The 19184-nt window shown below is 37.2% G+C and overlaps 1 protein-coding gene across 3 annotated transcripts in view; it reads left to right on the top strand.

Moving 5' to 3' along the window:
* The first annotated feature begins 5517 nt into the window (after positions 1-5517).
* LOC102807099 (glycerol-3-phosphate dehydrogenase [NAD(+)], cytoplasmic-like) overlaps positions 5518-19184 on the top strand; it is a 91004-nt gene continuing 77337 nt past the window's right edge. For all 3 annotated transcript variants that reach the window (XM_085494589.1, XM_085494587.1, XM_085494588.1), the window contains exon 1: positions 5518-5709. In XM_085494589.1, the coding sequence (XP_085350715.1) occupies positions 5525-5709 (185 nt within the window). In that variant the 5' untranslated portion in view covers positions 5518-5524. The remainder of the gene's footprint in view (positions 5710-19184) is intronic.

Below are 19184 nucleotides of genomic sequence, written 5' to 3'. Positions count from 1 at the left end.
TGGGTTGTGGTCCTTGTCTTGTTTGGAGTGTATGCTGGGTTGTGGTCCTTGTCTTGTTTGGAGTGTATGCTGGGTTGTGGTCCTTGTCTTGTTTGGAGTGTATGCTGGGTTGTGGTCCTTGTCTTGTTTGGAGTGTATGCTGGGTTGTGGTCCTTGTCTTGTTTGGAGTGTATGCTGGGTTGTGGTCCTTGTCTTGTTTGGAGTGTATGCTAGGTTGTGGTCCTTGTCTTGTTTGGAGTGTATGCTGGGTTGTGGTCCTTGTCTTGTTTGGAGTGTATGCTGGGTTGTGGTCCTTGTCTTGTTTGGAGTGTATGCTAGGTTGTGGTCCTTGTCTTGTTTGGAGTGTATGCTGGGTTGTGGTCTTTGTCTTGTTTGGAGTGTATGCTGGGTTGTGGTCCTTGTCTTGTTTGGAGTGTATGCTGGGTTGTGGTCCTTGTCTTGTTTGGAGTGTATGCTAGGTTGTGGTCCTTGTCTTGTTTGGAGTGTATGCTGGGTTGTGGTCCTTTGTCTTGTTTGGAGTGTATGCTAGGTTGTGGTCTTTGTCTTGTTTGGAGTGTATGCTGGGTTGTGGTCCTTGTCTTGTTTGGAGTGTATGCTGGGTTGTGGTCCTTGTCTTGTTTGGAGTGTATGCTGGGTTGTGGTCCTTGTCTTGTTTGGAGTGTATGCTAGGTTGTGGTCCTTGTCTTGTTTGGAGTGTATGCTGGGTTGTGGTCTTTGTCTTGTTTGGAGTGTATGCTGGGTTGTGGTCCTTTGTCTTGTTTGGAGTGTATGCTGGGTTGTGGTCCTTTGTCTTGTTTGGAGTGTATGCTAGGTTGTGGTCTTTGTCTTGTTTGGAGTGTATGCTAGGTTGTGGTCCTTGCCTTGTTTGGAGTGTATGCTGGGTTGTGGTCCTTGTCTTGTTTGGAGTGTATGCTGGGTTGTGGTCCTTGTCTTGTTTGGAGTGTATGCTGGGTTGTGGTCCTTGTCTTGTTTGGAGTGTATGCTGGGTTGTGGTCCTTGTCTTGTTTGGAGTGTATGCTGGGTTGTGGTCCTTGTCTTGTTTGGAGTGTATGCTGGGTTGTGGTCCTTGTCTTGTTTGGAGTGTATGCTGGGTTGTGGTCCTTGTCTTGTTTGGAGTGTATGCTAGGTTGTGGTCCTTGTCTTGTTTGGAGTGTATGCTGGGTTGTGGTCTTTGTCTTGTTTGGAGTGTATGCTGGGTTGTGGTCCTTGTCTTGTTTGGAGTGTATGCTAGGTTGTGGTCCTTGCCCTGTTTGGAGTGTATGCTGGGTTGTGGTCCTTGTCTTGTTTGGAGTGTATGCCGGGTTGTGGTCCTTGCCTTGTTTGGAGTGTATGCTGGGTTGTGGTCCTTGTCTTGTTTGGAGTGTATGCTGGGTTGTGGTCCTTGTCTTCTTTTGAGTGTATGCTGGGTTGTGGTCCTTGCCTTGTTTGGAGTGTATGCTGGGTTGTGGTCCTTGTCTTGTTTGGAGTGTATGCTCAGTTGCTGGGTTGTGGTCTTTGTCTTATTTGCAGTGTATGCTGGGTTGTGGTCTTTGTCTTGTTTGGAGTGTATGCTGGGTTATGGTCCTTGCCTTGTTTGGAGTGTATGCTGGGTTGTCCACAGAGGAATGTATAGTACCCACTGTTGGAAAATAAGGTTTCTGAAAAAGACCCTATACATGTAAACACTCCAAAATTTCACTAAATGATTATTCACTTTGTCGAGCGGAGCTTATCATATGAGTGATTGTCCAGCATCGTCGTCCGTGTCAATGTTTTACTTTTTCGACTTCTTCTTGAAAACTACAAGCCTGAATGCTTTGATACTTGATGTATATGTACCTTGGGTAGACCTCACTCAGATTTGTTCATTTCATGATCATATCTTCAATTCTCTAATTTTGGTGAATATTTTTGTCATTTTTGGTAAAAGTGATATTTTTCTTCTTGTTAAAAACCACAATCATTTATGGTGAAAAATGATTCTTTTGAATTCTTGTTGAAAACAGCAAGTCCCATTGCATTGATACTATACGTATTGTTCATTTTCTGATATCTTCTGTTCTTTAATTGAAATGTGCATTGCTAACAGCGGAGCTATCTCAGCCGAGAGGCTGCTTGTTTCTAGTAGGAGTAACTCAGCTCTCATCCATCTTGGTTTGAAAATCGCATATATACATGTATCCAATTGATATCTAAAGGCTAAATTGTGATTGATATCTAAAGTCTAAATTGCGATATCTAAAGGCTAAATTGCGATATCTAAAGGCTAAATTATGATATCTAAAGGCTAAATTGCGATATCTAAAGGCTAAATTGCGATATCTAAAGGCTAAATTGTGATTGATATCTAAAGGCTAAATTATGATATCTAAAGGCTAAATTATGATATCTAAAGGCTAAATTGTGATTGATATCTAAAGGCTAAATTGTGATATCTAAAAGCTAAATTATGATATCTAAAGGCTAAATTGTGATTGATATCTAAAGGCTAAATTGTGATATCTAAAGGCTAAATTGTGATTGATATCTAAAGGCTAAATTATGATATCTAAAGGCTAAATTATGATATCTAAAAGCTAAATTGTGCATCTAAAGGCTAAATTGCGATATCTAAAAGACAAACTACTGGGTCAGTCTATTACTTGTATTACAATGTAAATTTCATATCTCATTGAGATGTTCACGCCCATATTTTAAAAACCATTATGACTAATTTGTAACTCGAAGATCAATTAACAGTTAATAGAACTTGGAGTTGAAGGCAATTAGAAAAGTAGTTTTATCTAGATTTTGTGAGAAAAAAAAACATGGAATAAAATCATAGTGTAAGTCTGATCATTTGTTAATGGTTGGCGACTACCTTACTTTTCAGGGATAATTTTTATAACATTTCCCTGGTACATATTTTTTGAAATAATGGTTGTTTAGAAAACAGAAAAAAATAGTTCTCAAATGATTGCACGCAGCAGTATTTTGTCTAGAAAATCTGGTAAGCTGCTTTAGATATGAAAAGAATAGGTCCATTTGGCTATTCCCATATCGCGTGAGGGCGCTGCAACAAAAGACCAATCACGTTCAAGTTGTAAATATAAATTGGTCACAGTCACACATGGTTGATATGACGTTGCGGGGAATAACAACCAAGTAATATTGAAATGATCGCAACAACTTAGTCAGGCATACATGCGTGTTTTGAACACGTCTGGACTCTCCCAAGATATACTAAAGTGTTCAAGTTACGAAAACATCGAGTTACAAGAAGGACCACGCCCATATTTTAGAAGCTACGCTCGCTTCTGCAAAGTCACACCTAAATTGTAACTTGATGTTTAATTAACGCAGATTTTGTTTAACGATTCATGCTGCGAGTAACTCGAAGTTCGGTGAAAGCGTGGTGGTCGTCGCGCTGCGCATGTGCAACATTTGTGTTGATAAACATTGATTTTCTGATAATTTCCGTTGATTTTCCGTTGCGCTTTTCTAACGAGATCACGAGTACGAGTTTTGTCCTGGGCGCAACTTGCAGTAATTACCGCCGGTGACTTCATTGATCACTTTCAAACACCAGAAAAAAAAACTAATTAAACGACGATAACAACACATTCTAAAAAAGCATAGGCTCATTGGCAGACGCCTGTTTGTAAACAATCGCACGCTATGGCCATCTGACGCATGCGCAGGTGACAAATCTCCTGCTTTAATGTTCGCAGCAGAGATCTCACTGTAAACGGAAAATCACCAATTCACCTATTCAGCGCTATGAGATAACGTGTAACATTCGTAATATGCAAGGCTGTAGACTCAAGAATGTTCAATAATATTTCATAAGAAGATATGCCCACCAAATAACTGCCTCGATTTTTCTGGGCGGCTAGCTGCAAACTCTACTGTAGTGACACTTTCTGTAAACATAATAAATTGGTCGCAAAAACACGAAGCCAAGTTCATCGGTTGCAAGCATTCTCTGTTTACAGATAAATAAACGAGTTACTGAGAGAAAATGCATTTTTAAACTACACAAAACAAAATCCTCATACATGTATTCTTAATTGTTATATGTGAAGTGGTATACTTAGTCATTCTGATTAAAATATGATGTATTTTACGGCGTTAATTTAATTATTTAATTGAATTTAATTGAATTTAATTTAATTAAATTTATTAATTAAATTAAATTAAATTAAATTAAATTAAATTAAATTAAATCAAATTAAATCAAATTAAATTAAATTAATGTACAAGAGACAATCGTGTTGTGTGGCGTTGGTTTTAATTAAATTAAATTAAATTGAAATTAGATTAAATTAAATTAAATTAAATTAAATTAAATTAAATTAAATTAAATTAAATTAAATTAAATTAAATTAAATTAAATTAAATTAAATTAAATTAAATCGAATCGAATCGAATCGAATTGAATTGAATTAAATTAAATTACAAGAGACAATTTAATTAAAACCCACGCCACGCAACACGATTGTTACTTGTACATTGTTGCAATGAGTATGCTGTCGGCCAATATAAAAGGCTAGCTGTGATTGGCTATAGCTTATACGAGATTTTAACGGGATTATCAACATTTAAAAAAAGAAAAGAAAATAAATAATGAAATAAATTAAAGAAAAAGAAAATGTATAATAAAAATAAATCCCAAACTTCCTAGTGTATTGTTTATTTTAATATTGTGCATTCAGTATGAACGTAATGAGAATTCATTTTTTATTTTTTCATTTTAATGTTGGCCGTCTTAGAAATAAATCAACTTTAATAATCAGTAAGCAGTTTTGCGAGGTAATTTTCAGTGACTGTTGTTCAGTAGTGGCTGAACAGAATTTGTCAGAGTACATACAGTGGTGATGACCTTGGCTGAAGACATGACTTGATCACACCATAGACCACTTTCCCGGAAGTAGCGAGACTGAGGTGCAAAAATACTCCTGCTTTGTCATAGCGGAAAATACGAACATGTTAGTTTGCTGATAGTCGATAGACATGGATTTTATTTTTGTGACAACGATTGGTACACCCCAAAAAAATATATCGGGCGTGCAAGTTTGCGTTAACCCACAGTCAGCTGGCGCACACGTAATAATAAAATAAATACGATATTTACTATATGGGGGCGCCATCATGAATGCAGCATAAAACTAAGTAAGAGACAAGTTGTGAAGCGCGTTTTTTAGATTTCTATAAATCTGGACAAAAATACCAATCTTCTACAAAAATGCGATCCGTTGGGGTTATATTAAGCGAACCAATAACAAAATTCGACCGAATTCGGCGTTTTTGTGTGGAAAACCCCTTGCATATGCTGCATTCAAGATGGCGCCCCCCATATAGTAAATATCGTTTTTATTTTATTATCACGTTACACCCAAATACGGCATGTGCGCGCATGCGAAACGCCGTATCTTCGATTGGATTATATAAAAAAACTTCATTTAAAAACAAAAGCCTCAGACTTAGAAAACCACTTTCTCGTGGCGGCGCTAGTCAAACTCTCACCAGTTACGAGATCTCCAAGGCAAAGGTCAGTCGGACGAGAATGCAGATTTTGACTCGCGTCGTATCATTGAGTGTTCGCCGATTTGCAGGTAGTATAGCTCACTGCAAATTCCACGCCAATTGTCGCACGCTTACGCAAAGTACTTGGAAATCCACAGCGATCAGAAAGAACAGCACCATGTCACAGAATCCACACAAAGTATGCATAATTGGGTCCGGAAATTGGTAAGTTTTGCACTCTTACGTGATTATGTCAGTCGGCCTTCTTGATGAACTTTGACACCTTATCTTAGTAACTGAACTACCGTTCTATGTGCTGTTATGTAATAACTCCTTTCATTCGCTTACTGCAATCCGTATTTCTCTGGGTAATATCTGAATACAATGGCGGATTTTAGATATGTTGTTTTTCTCAGTTTCCATGTAACTAGATAGACTCAGATCCCTGTATTCAATCGCGGCCACGTGTCACGATCACAAATAAAAAATAAATACTAAATGATTTCATTGATTAATTCGTAGATATGAATCTTTTGATCACAGTAACCGTTTAATAAAGTGTTGTAAATATTATGTCTTGACGCGATGACCTAATCGGGAATTTACTTGTTACTATTTTACACATGAACTTTTGACCTTTGGTCTATGTTCAGGTAGGGACGTGCAATGTGCATGAAAAACCCGGTATAATTGACAACATTACCATGTCTGCTTAACTCAAGCTGTAGCATAGTATCTGTCATGGACTTTGTGCAGGTCCGTTTGATTGATCAGTTTTGATTTGATTTCATGTATCATGTCAGTTTAGTTTAGACTGTGTGTGTTTACACTACAAACAAGTACATGATCTATCCAGTCACTGCGAGCGTTCTCAAAGACGGAGCTACCTCACGATCCCTCAAACGTTGCAAGGACCAATCACAAACATGATCATATTAACACCTCTGTTTTCCTCCACGCTAACAAAATATCCTCCACGCTAACGAAACAATCTTTGTCTTCTACTGACTTCCTGTTCCGGCCCGTCCCTGAGAATAGTGATTATTACGTCAGACTCGTAATTAGTAGACCTATGTTCAAAATGGGTTGACCTCTACTCTGGTTGAATGTGCTACATACACAATGGGAAGGCTAAATCACTGGCAATAATTCATTCACTAACAATACGATTTTGGGGGCACCTTGTTCAAGGTCCACAGGTGCTTATATTCGACTGGGCCTGGTTGACGCCTGGATAGCACATTAAATGATTACACAGGCACTGTCACAAACTGGTATATGGTCTCTGTGGCAAATTCCACTATAAAAAAAATAAGTCAGGAGAGACAACAGTGATGTAAAATGTATATTGTCTTAACTGTCTGGCAACATCTAAAAAAACAAACAAAAATTCCATAAATGTACATGATACAAGTATTTCACTACATGACATTATATACATATACCTTGAAAACGGATGAAGACAAGATAGACTATATTACTTAAAGGGGAACCACTCAATCCCATGAATTGCACCACAGGCTCATGGGTAATTAACTTCGCCTCTGTCCACTAAGTAAATGAAAGCTTATTATGCTCACTTACTCAAACTGTGATTGATGGGCATTTTGCATATATTAGCTGTCATTTTAAAATCAGGATTTTTACTTGTCACAACGCGTTTCAACCGAAAACAACAACATTTACACATCAAAAACCCAACCAGATGAGTGTTATCGCTAGCGTACATGTTCATGCCTCTGTATAAATGTATTTGGATTCACAGTTTGATCTCTAAACATTGTAAATGCCACATTTCCCGGAGCTCCTGCCACGATGCAAGTTGCTTGGTTCGGATTAGCATACTTATTGCGGTGGCCATCTTGCCCCTATTTATAGTATCGGTTCCCCTTTAACTCTCTTGTCATTTTTATTGTGTACATCTGACCAATATTCATTTACTTCAAACTCTTGTTGCATGTTGAAAAAGCGACATGCAATTTTAGCGAATTGTAGTAAAATGACGTAATAGCAAAATGTTGATTTAACTAATCTCTCTTGTCATTGTTGATTTCCTGTTTTCACAATACTTTTCTGTCGCTTGCCAAAATAAATGTGCAGTTATCACCTCCAAAAAACAAAGAAAACGGTCAAGTGTAATTAGAAAGCGCCTCAGATTTTTATGTTCCGGATTACTGTATACAAATCCCCAAGCCTTGGCCATTTTGAATTTATAATACAGTCATTAGCGACATCTTGAATTAGCGAATCAGTTCTCTCGCTAAATTCGCTAAAATGACATGCTCGTGAAAGACATGTTGCAAAATCTCAAACTTCAGGATGGATTTTTATCAAATTTGCTATATATATATTAATCCGACCTATATTGCTATTTCACCGACTATTGACAATTTTTATTTCCCAGAACCTTTTTTTTATTGAAAAACGATTATTGCATATATTCTTTATTCTTTGTAGAGTTTAACTTTAATTTTTGGGGTTAAAATTGTAAGTTATAAAAGTATGATAAAATTTATGAATTGTTGATGATAACATTTTTAGCTTCGCTGTCGACAAAGTCGAGCGGAGCTTATAGTATTACTGATTGTCCGTCGTCAACTTTACATTTTTGACTTCTTAAAAACCACAAACTGTATAACTGTGAAAATTTCTAGGAAGGTACCTTGGGTGCTTCTTTCTCAGATTTGTTCATTTCGTGTGTCTATGTATGTTCAATTGTCTTACAAATGTATTTATAGCAAATATTTTTGTCATTTTTTGACTTCTTCTTGAAAACTGCTAGCTCGAATGCTTTGATACTTGGTATGTAGGTACCTTAGGTGGACCTCTCTAAGATTCGTTCATTTAGTGATATCTTTAATTCTCTATTTTTGATGAATTTTTTTGTCATTTTCGGTAAAAAGTGGGATTTTCAACTTCTTGTTAAAAACTGCAAGAATGATTGCTTTGATATTACATTTATAGGTACTACATGTGGACCTCTTTCAGATTTGTTCTTTTCGTTATGATATCTTCAGTTCTTTAATTGAAAATTGTGGCATATCCAAATTGTAATCTGTCTAAATCAGGGTTCTCCCCAGAAAAAATGCATAGCGCCGGGGCTAATTTGCATAATAATTTGCATATCATTTACATATCTTTCCTTCATTGATTAACAGAACTTATTTACAATTATGAATACTAGTGAGCTCAGTCACGGGGCAAATATTTTTTTTAATGGAATCAACACATTATGTTTCACAATTTAGAAGAGTTTGAAACATTCTTGAAATACAAATGCTACAGACTAAAAACAAACACAAATACATTATTGTTGCAATTTAATTGTTTTGTAAAACATTGAAGGAAACGCATTCAAAACGTTAAGCCAGATTTATGTTCACGAATCTCATAATTTTATTCACTCCAAAAACATTCTCCTTCAAAAAATCGATCACGTAATTAATTGACGTATTGTTGTAATTTATTATTCGTACCATCAACTTCTAAAACGTTTACAATTACAGTAATGAGCGAACAAATAAAGCTTCAAAACGATCATCAAAGTTACGACGTGACATAACTTACTTGGCCATGTTATACACCAGTTATAGCAATAATTCCTCAACAAATTTTACTTCTTTTTTTTTTTGATATGAAATGTAAGTAAAATCCGACTTATTTTTATCGGGAGCGATTATTTTTGATCACTTCATGGCTTCGGTAAAAAAAAAACAGACCCGCCATGATGTTTGTGAAACATTAGCATGTGTCCTTTGACCCGATGGATCAAGAATTCCATTAACCAATCAAAATGCCGCATGGTAATGCCGGTAGAACCCGAAGTTTTCCGAATGGTAGTGATCATAAAAATTACATTGCGGAAGTAAAGCGATGTCGTAGCACGATGTGTTGGCATCGATTTCAATTAAAAACTGCATGACAGCTTTCGAAAGAGGTGATTTGCAATTTTTAAAAGGTAAATTAGGTCTTGAAAGAAGAGTTTTTACATGATTCGCAATGATAACAGTTCAAATGTATTTTACCAAATCACGCAATAAACAAGTTGTTTTTTTCTTGAGTAGCGTGAACTGATCGTGAACTCCGATTTGACCATGTTATATCGAGGTGGAATTGATTTTGAAATAATTTTAGCTTTCAATCTAAAGACTGTGTCTATCGCAGAAAGTATTTACTTACAAACAAAGAGGTGCTAATTCCACAAATTTGACTAGCCGCTACGTATCGTGCGACTAGGTCTATTGTTTATAAATTATAATCCACGACTGGCAGGATGCGTGTCGGTCGGTACGTAATTATACCAACAATCAGACAATAGTCCTCGTCGGAAGCATTTCCGTGGTGGTCACTAATTTTGAGTGATGGTCGGGGCCAACCGGCGTGGCGAACAAAGCTTTTTCACATCTGATATTGGCATGTCAAATATGAAATCAAGCGCTGAGGTGGGAACACATAGTGCCGAGGTCCCAAGTGAAGCGCCGAGATTCACAGGTATAGCGCCGCGGACCTCAGCGCTAAAAAGCCCTGGGGAGAACCCTGTAAATATGTGTCATACAGTGTATATGTAGCATAGATGAATAATTCAAAGAATAAAAAAATTATTGATGACAACTATACCGGCTTTGAAAAGAAAATGCCAGCTGATGGCTGTTTGGGAGTTAAGATATGCTTGGACTGCATTGCATCTCAGTTATCTCTTTAGTTCACCAAACTTTTATGAGCTTTTCGATTTGCTAAGTTGATGAGGTCAATGACTCTTGTCACTTCTACCATCTTCTCTACTTCAGCAATACTGTCACTTGTCTCTTCATGTTAGTTAGTAATTAGTACAGAAACACTGCATCAGAACGGGGATTTAAATAACAAAGTCTGAAATCACAGGGACTTGTGAATTAACCTCTGTATGTCTATGTGTGTATGCTTACCCACTCACACATGCATTGGCATCTTAGGATACATATGCATGTCCATTCATTTTATGATCTGATTCAAGATGGCTGAATGGTGGCCAATTTCACACTTAAAATTCATCAAAATTAGGTTTTTCTACCATTCCAGAGCTAGATTTTCTTCAAACTTGGTACATACATTGGATTTTATAGCTGTTTTTTTTCTAAACCGAGAAACAGTGGCGCAGTGCCTTAATACACTCAGCTTGGGCCCTCTTACCGAATTGCTCTTTGAACTTTCAAGTCATAAATATATTTCTTGAGCAGTGGACTTCTGTGCTGCCGTACAACATGAAATCTTTCTCAAATATATTTTTCTCCGTGAAAACATCCCAGCAACCCAACTTAGAAGTGTCCGGACAACAAATAGACTAAAATGTCTCCAAAAATATGTCAATGGTGATAGATACACAGTTGAAACAGCACAGAAACCTTAAACGAAATGACGTTTCCATGCTCCCTTGCCTGTGTGTGCGCTCCCTCTTGTTCATTTTTTCTAGAAAAACCCTGTATACAGTAGGACCTTGATACATGTCAAAATGGCCGACTAGAGGCCATTCTGTTTTAATAATTGCTGTTTCATAGCCTCATACAAATTTGCAGAGGAGTTTAACCCCCTTGTCCTTCCAGTTTCAAATGTTCACCATCTTATTGATGAGAAAAAACACTTTTCATGCTTTTTAGCTCCGTTGTTGACTGAGTGGAGCTGTTCAGATTACTGATTGTTTGTTGACAACAACTTTATGTTTATTCAATTATCTAATTTTAATGAATATTTATATTATTTTTGGCAAAAAAGATAGTTTGTGATTATTTAAAATGCTCTAATTTTGTACAATATTTTAACAATGAGTAAGATGGCTTCAACTTTGTTCTTCTCAAAAATTACAGATTTATGTGTTCATCTAATAAGATTCTTGTTTAACCTTTTCACCAGCAGACTTTCTCATCCATAATTTGTTTGCACTTGTTTCTTGTATTCTTCAATATTTCTAGAAATAAATCCTAATTTTGTAGCAAACAGACACAATTTGAGACAATTTTTACTTTTTGTTCAAAATATTTGGCTGTATGTGTCCAAATCCTCTGAAGGGAAGTGCAGACTATAAACGGGAATATTTTGTGAATCTGTGATGAAAAGCGAGAACTGGTGGTACATCAAATCCACTCCAATCTAAATGCAGGACTATTGGTAAATATTTCCTTAGGGCACCCTCACCCATAACTCTACCCCACCAGTGCCCCTCGTCCATTTCAATTGTACATATATACTGCACTGTCAGTAACTTGTAATTATTTGAAGGGGCATAGTGAATTACATTTCGGCTGGAGTGTTAGGCTTAGTGTTCAGATTGGGGGTGGAGTGTTAGGCTTAGTGTTAAGGTTGGGGGTGGAGTGTTAGGCTTAGTGTTCAGGTTGGGGTTGGGGTGGAGTGTTAGGCTTAGTGTTCAGGTTGGGGGTGAGGGGCCTTAAAGAACTCTTTCCAGCTGCTTGTCTTGTGTTTAATTTCTCGTAATACAACACTGTATTTGCAAAATTGTTTTTAAAGTCACTCACTGAAAACTCACTCAACACTCTAAATAAAGAATTTTCCTGAACAATTCAGATTATTGCATACAGCAGGGGTTTTTCTAGAAAAAAATCATTATTTTCACTGACATTTAATTTAACTATTTTGATGTTTTGAGCATATTTACTGTGTTTCATTGTTATTTCACATGTTTATGTAGATTTAATTTACCGGATTTTACTAATCAGCGAAAATATTGTAATTAAAACCGAGTGAATAGTGAATGCATTTATGCTATGCTAAATTGACTTAATTGATGGATTAACAGTAAATAGCTCGAAACGCACAAAACACCAAAAAACCAGAAAGCTTTCACAGTTGATTTAGTGTTTATTCCGCCATTTTTCAGTTACACCAACAGCACTATTTTTTACACTTCGGTGATCAGGTGACATATAACACCATTACAAAAGTATGTATTCTGGCGCATGCTATAATAGAGTCCCAAAAGCTTCAATGCTTAAACAATACTATAAAACGTGTCTTTTTCGAGAGCATGTCTTTTTAGCAAATTTAACTGATTCGCTAATTGAAGATGTCACTAATGACTTATTATATATTCAAAATGGTCAAGGCTTAGGGATTTGTACACAGTAATCTGGAACATAAAAATCTGGGACGCTTCCTAATTACATTTGACAGTTTTTTATGCGCATTTATTTTGGCACGTGACAGACAAGTTTTGTGAAAACAGGAAATCAACAATGACAAGAGAGATTCGCTAAATTAACATTTCGCTATTACGTCATTTTACCACAATTTGCTAAAATTGCATGTCGCTTTTTCAACAAGTTTTACAGTACTACATGTATAAGTGGTGTCAGTTATTTCATTCCATTGTAGACTGTATACACTGCCCCCTAAGTGACTTGAGATATGATTGGTATGGAGTCAATGTACAGTTAAATATGTTATGTATTTAGCTGACTGCTACTTGGGATTATATTCAGGCTATTCATGTTATGTGTGCATTTTAATATGTTTTACCAGCATTACCCAATGTCCCATTAAACATGTGTAACTTGCAGCTGCTCACATTGGTGGATCAAAGTATAACATTGCCTATTTCAAACACCCGAGTAACGAGGGCGCTTTCAAATTGGGCTTTAACACAGCATGCTAAAAAAACCCTCCCCACCTCCGAGTTTTGTGGGGGATTTGGAAATTATTGTTGTAAAATTTGCCAAATGCCCCACCTCCTGAGGCAAGAAGGATAGACAAATCCCACCCAAAACAACCCCCCCCCCCCAACATTTCTCCCACCATCAACCCTGGGGAACGCCACTTCCCGCCATGCTTGCTATCAGCAGAGTACTAGCGATGCTAGCGATGACGAGACACGAAACACGGCTATTACCCCACCCCACGGCCACAGTTTGGCGATAAAACCTGTCTCATGCCCCACATTTGTCCTGTATCGCCTGAGGTGGGAGGGGTTGGGGTTGACATTGACTGGAGCATAACATACATTCATCGTACTGAATTCAAATCATTGTTGTTTGTGGACAGATTTTGTTCAAACTTAATTCATACAATGAACAGGAAAGGACCATGATGCACACCATTTTATTTTAAAATGGCTGTCTAGCAGCTTTTTTTTTTGAGAGAGAAATATTGCAACTTTGACATGCCTGGACCTATTAAGCTCAAACTACACTCGTACACTAGATACTATACAGTACAATGTGCACACAAGGTTCCAATTTTCTCGCCAGTGGCGAGACCATGGTGAGGCCATGTCTCGCCAATGGCGTGCCAGTGGCGAGGCTGTTGAAAGGCTCGCTCTCAAAGAAGCGAGCCCAAGGTCGAGCTCAGCGCGATTAGTCAGATACGGCGCACCTTATTATACTTGGCGCGATCACAGGCGCGACCGAAGTTTTTTTTTCTCACCACAACAGAAAACATAGTTTCAGTTCTCTTACATTGTTGTTTATGAATGTAGATTAAATAACGGATAAATTGCATAATGTGTTGCAAATAGCGTGGTCAGTGGTAAATTAAACATTGGAATTTGTGCGTGTTTGTTGATTTGTGAGTTGGAAACGGTTACTGAAAAAGTTAACCGGGGATTGAATTGTTGTGTACCCTGTCCTGTTCTGCTTGTCTTGTCTTGCGTACAAGTAGTGTTGTAGTTGCTAAATTAAAACTCAATGGCAAACCGAGTCTGAGTCTGAATTTGATGCGTGAACCGACCAGGGTTCACCGTAAAATAACAAACGTCACTCCGAATCACCCAACCCAGATCTTGTAAAACGGGTCTCATTACACAACATAATGATCGTCACAAACCTTTTTACTCGCCTAAATTCCAACTGTAACTCACTATAATTATACTCAAGGCATTTGAGACGTTTAAAGAGGTAAAATGCCACGACAAAGTAAAATTGTTCATTTAAATTACATGGTGGCATCACGTAGGCACGATGTACGTTTTCTTCAAAGTTCAGTCAGAGGTCAATGAAACCACTTGGTCGGCACCTAACGTCACAGAAATTATGCAAGACGTTTTCAAATTAAAAATCCCTGTCGAATTATTAAATGGTGTCTCGAAAAGGGATTTTTTATTTGACGCCTGCTTAGCACTAATTGTAACATCAGAAGGTCGCAATTGTTTATGTCGTTCGCACGGGAGATGGAAAATAATGGCGCGTGTGTTGCTCTTGCATTTATATGGTAGTATTACTACAATTGGCATACTTATTTTCAGCTTTCAATCTAAATGGACACAGAACGCCCCAGTAACGTACTAGTACATGTATATATATTTTAGAGTCGTCTGAAAAAATAAATAAATTACACAATTATTACTGTGCTAGGACGCTGTTTATTCACGCACGGTAACTACAAAAGATTCACGCTTCCTATTAGTTCAGTGGATGCGTCTCGGCAGTTGTATCCATGTGCCGCGTTTTAAAAAGTAACGTACTGAATCCAAACATGTTGGAAAATAATAATAGTTTGCCATGTGGTTAGTCACAGTCCGTCAACAAGGGAGGGACTGTGGTTTAGCGTTAATCCGATGACACTAAACGTACACTATTTTTGTTAAAAGACGCTAATAATTTGAAAAACACTTGTAACACTTTTAGGGTAATCGAAAAATAAGAAGAAATTGCAAACAAATTTGAAAAAAAGACGAGCTCTAGTTTAGTAAAATCGGCAGATGAAAACCCCAAAATGACCTGTTTTCAAAGTGATAGCGTGACCTTGCATCGAACATATTGATATGCAAACGACTAATTTGTGAAACAAACAGGAGCGGATAAGATAAACAAAAAAGGACCAACGATTTCAAACAATGTATCCTCACCTCTAATTTATTTAAAATGTTGTGTGTAAAACCATGTTTGTCGTAGCAGGCCGTCAAAAAACGGTAACCCTCATTAATATGCACGGGTGAATTGTTTTTACTTTACAATAATTTTGTCGAGCACAAACGTCGTCAGATTCGTTTTTCTGTTGTTGCCTAAAGTCTCTTGGCCAATCAAAAATAAATAACTCACGCAATGGTGAGATGATTAACATAGGTCACCCGTTTGGCCCCAACGACACACTTAGGTTCATCAAATTGACCTAGGAATGATTTCCAGACAGTTTCGGATTCAAATAGAAAATATTATTATTTTTGATGACAGTTGTTTTATTTTTGCGAAAAACGGGTGAAAAATATGATGTTTGTATGTGTGCCTGGTTAACCATACCTGGTCTGGGGTGATTTCCAGACAGTTTGAAAATTTCGGGAAAACAGTGTTTTTTTTTGAAAAGTTTGTTTGCCAAACTAAAACATGCCAACGGTCTTGATAATACTATGAACAGCAGATGTTTTATTTGAAAAAAAAAACGAGGAAGAACTGTTTTTCTGTCAATAATAAAAATTGGGGCAAGTTTACACTGCGCGACATTTCTTAACATACAGCCGCCTGCTATAAACGTAAACGTCGCAGTGAGACTGCCAAAAAGACCGGTACAAATGATCTCTTGTAATAACTTATTCACTGCCTGAGAGGTCTCAGTACCAAGGTCGACATGGTCATAAAAGAAAGTAAATTTAAACATTTGTAGTTGTTCTCTCTGCTGCAGTTACAGTTAAAGCATATACAGGATTCTTGCTGTTTGGTCTCGCCACTATTTCGACGGCGTGTAGATGGTGGGCGACCAGCCATACGAACTGGACGAGACGTTGACCACAACCAGAGTGAAGTAAAAAAGGTCCTCTGCTGCTGAAATAATGGCTACACTGATTTATTCTCGGTAGCCAAGAAAACAAGAGTATTTTTCTGAAAGCTTTTCGCCACTGCTGTTAAAACACTGGAACGTCCTCTCGATAATATTGGATACCAATACAGTATTAAATAACTCATATACTTTGCGTGCACAAACCAAATGGTCCCTATCAGAACCATCTTGTTTTTTGAAAATGTCTTATTTTGGACATGCTTTGTCAGTTTTCATTCAAATTTAGTACATAGATCATACATGTTAGGATACATGTCCCTGACCATCCGTGAGTTCCTGAGTCTGTCCCTCCGTCTGTCCGTCTGTCAGTCTATCCAACGTCATATTTCAGAATCCTGTGGACTGATTCCGTTCATTCTTTGCATGTGCCTAGTACCTTATGTGGGACATATGCACATGCAGTGGTTTAGCGATTTGATTCAAAATGGCCGACTGGCAGCCATCTTGTTTTTTGAAAATGTTGTATTTTGGACATGCTTTGTCAGTTGTCATTCAAACTTGGTACATAGATTATACATGATAGGATACATGTCCATGACTATTTATTTCGCAATTGGATCAAAGATGGTCGACTGGCAGGCATCTTGTTTTTGTTTTTTTATGCAGTATCTTGGACATGCTCTGTCAGTTTTCATTCAAATTTGGCACATACATGTACTTTATACATGTTAGGATGCATGTCCATGACAATTTGTTTCAAAATCTGGTCAAGGATGGCCGATTGACAGCCATCTGACTTTTTGGCCTTACTACTATATTTCCACAATTTATGTACCATTTTCATTCGTATTTGGTACATACATCATACATATCAGTGTGTTTCATAATCAGATCAAAGATGGCTGAATAACAGCTGTTTTTATTTTGGCCATATTACTATGGCACGAAACACGTGTTTTGATGTAAATAAACAATCTGTTGTATACGCCACTTGGAACTCAAGTTTCAAGGACACGCTTGCAACAACCCCTCCGCTTTAATATGACGAGCACAAAGAGAACTTAACGGGGACTGTGTCATTTTCAATGACTTGTTTTTATTGAAATAAAGTTACACCATGGTCTCACACAGGCACACATATTATTCACGTCAGAAACTCTGACACAACTGGCGTTTAAATTCTAAGTGACACTGATCAGTCCCTCATCCAAGCAGAAGCCCGCATTTCACGATGTGCCGAATCTACAAGTGAATTGCATGTTACACCAATGGTTAGTAACTCTGCACACTGCATATGAAAACACGCAAATGGGTTTGAAAAGAATAAAAACAAGATGCGCGCTAACATACATTAAACATGTTCCTGTGTAATACACAACACTGATAACCAACATACAAATGTATGTGCAAAAGTACATATTCAGTGGACATCTGAGTCACTAAGGTTCAAAGTGTGATGTGTAAATGTGAGGTGCGCCCTGGTGGCACGCCGATAGATGCGCCCAGTAACATCATCGAGCCCGTGTACGTAAAAAGGCATGACATTTTATAACATTGACATACAACGTGCATAAGATTGCCTCACTTATCAGATGTTTGTTTCACTCACGTCAGTGTATGAAACTGGCTATAAATTAATTACAAAATAAAATACAGAACACATTGTTATTGTTAAACTAGACTCATTTTATCGACGATTTTCGCCGTGAGAAAAGACCAATGACAACTCGGCTTATTTTCTGATAGTCCTATCGTATACATCATCACCTTTCCATTTTTGTCTTTGCTTTCATTTGCGGAGGCTTAATCCCATGAAAACGGTTGTCATCATACCAATTTTCCAGACACTCAAGTATATACACAAAATAGTCATAGTTTTGTATTGATCGGCCACCGCAAATGTGGAACAGCATTCAGTGTCACAGGATTTTACGATACACATCAGGCACCGTCACCAATATCATCTATGTACACTTTATTTTGCGTCATTTAAAATTAGCTACTTATTATATTGCAAAACAAGCCTTCATAAAAATAGGCCAGGTTACGATCAGAATAACTCGCGAACATTGCAGCATTGAGATTTGAGGTTCTGTCCAAACATACTAAATAACACCTACATGACATTATAAAGAATGCAATCCACATCAACGCAAAATATAATACTATCACAATGTACACGTTTTACTTGTTAGTACATTATGACTGAAGCAATGAAAAATATATAAAGTTTATATTAAATGGTAAGCAGTATATTACGTATACAATTAATGTAAAATATATGCAATGTAGTATTGTATGCGGATGCGGTGCATTCTTGATTTCAGGTATCTTTCGTAAACATCTTTCCTATATTTTTGCTTGGCTTAATTAGTATATGTATTTTTGGAAATTGTACAGGTCGTGGAGTACAAATGTAGATAGAAAACTGGGACGATATGCACCTAGTCTGAACACTACAATGAAAACTTAGTAACCCAATACTGTTAGTCAATATTTGTACAAGTAGAAATTGAAAGCTTGCATGATGTAACATAACTGTCGCTACACTAGAGTAAACTACACATTACAAGATATCTGTTCTTCCTATCACGGAAGTCAGTCCTACTTCCCTCCATTTCATTTATTGGTAAAATGGTAATGATAGTATACATTTTCCGAAACAGTAAATTTTCGAGTGTACACTGTCTTTATTTTACCAAAAACATATTCAGCAACGTGGCAGTATGTAATACTAAATATGACATGTCAAATAATAATTCGTGTGTAGTCTCCAATAATAGTTACACGGCAAAATATCCGTTGTTAATCGAAGCGAAGCACCGTGACCGGTCGGCGTCACGATAATTAACGGGAATCGCTTGAGTAAAATACATTGCACTTTGCAACAAAACAGATGTTTAGTACAAAGTAACAACAGAGTTACGTAAATCCATACGTACTATTGGCTAGCGGTGCCCTCAAAAGTCGACGTCATGGCAACCAGCTTTTCATTTTTCTTTTGT

The sequence above is a fragment of the Saccoglossus kowalevskii genome, chromosome 20 (assembly GCF_978046115.1).
Source record: "Saccoglossus kowalevskii chromosome 20, keSacKowa6.1, whole genome shotgun sequence".
NCBI classification, from domain to species: domain Eukaryota; kingdom Metazoa; phylum Hemichordata; class Enteropneusta; family Harrimaniidae; genus Saccoglossus; species Saccoglossus kowalevskii.
The sequence above is the reverse complement of the archived record's forward strand: the minus strand, read 5'-3'. Positions and strand labels throughout refer to the sequence as shown.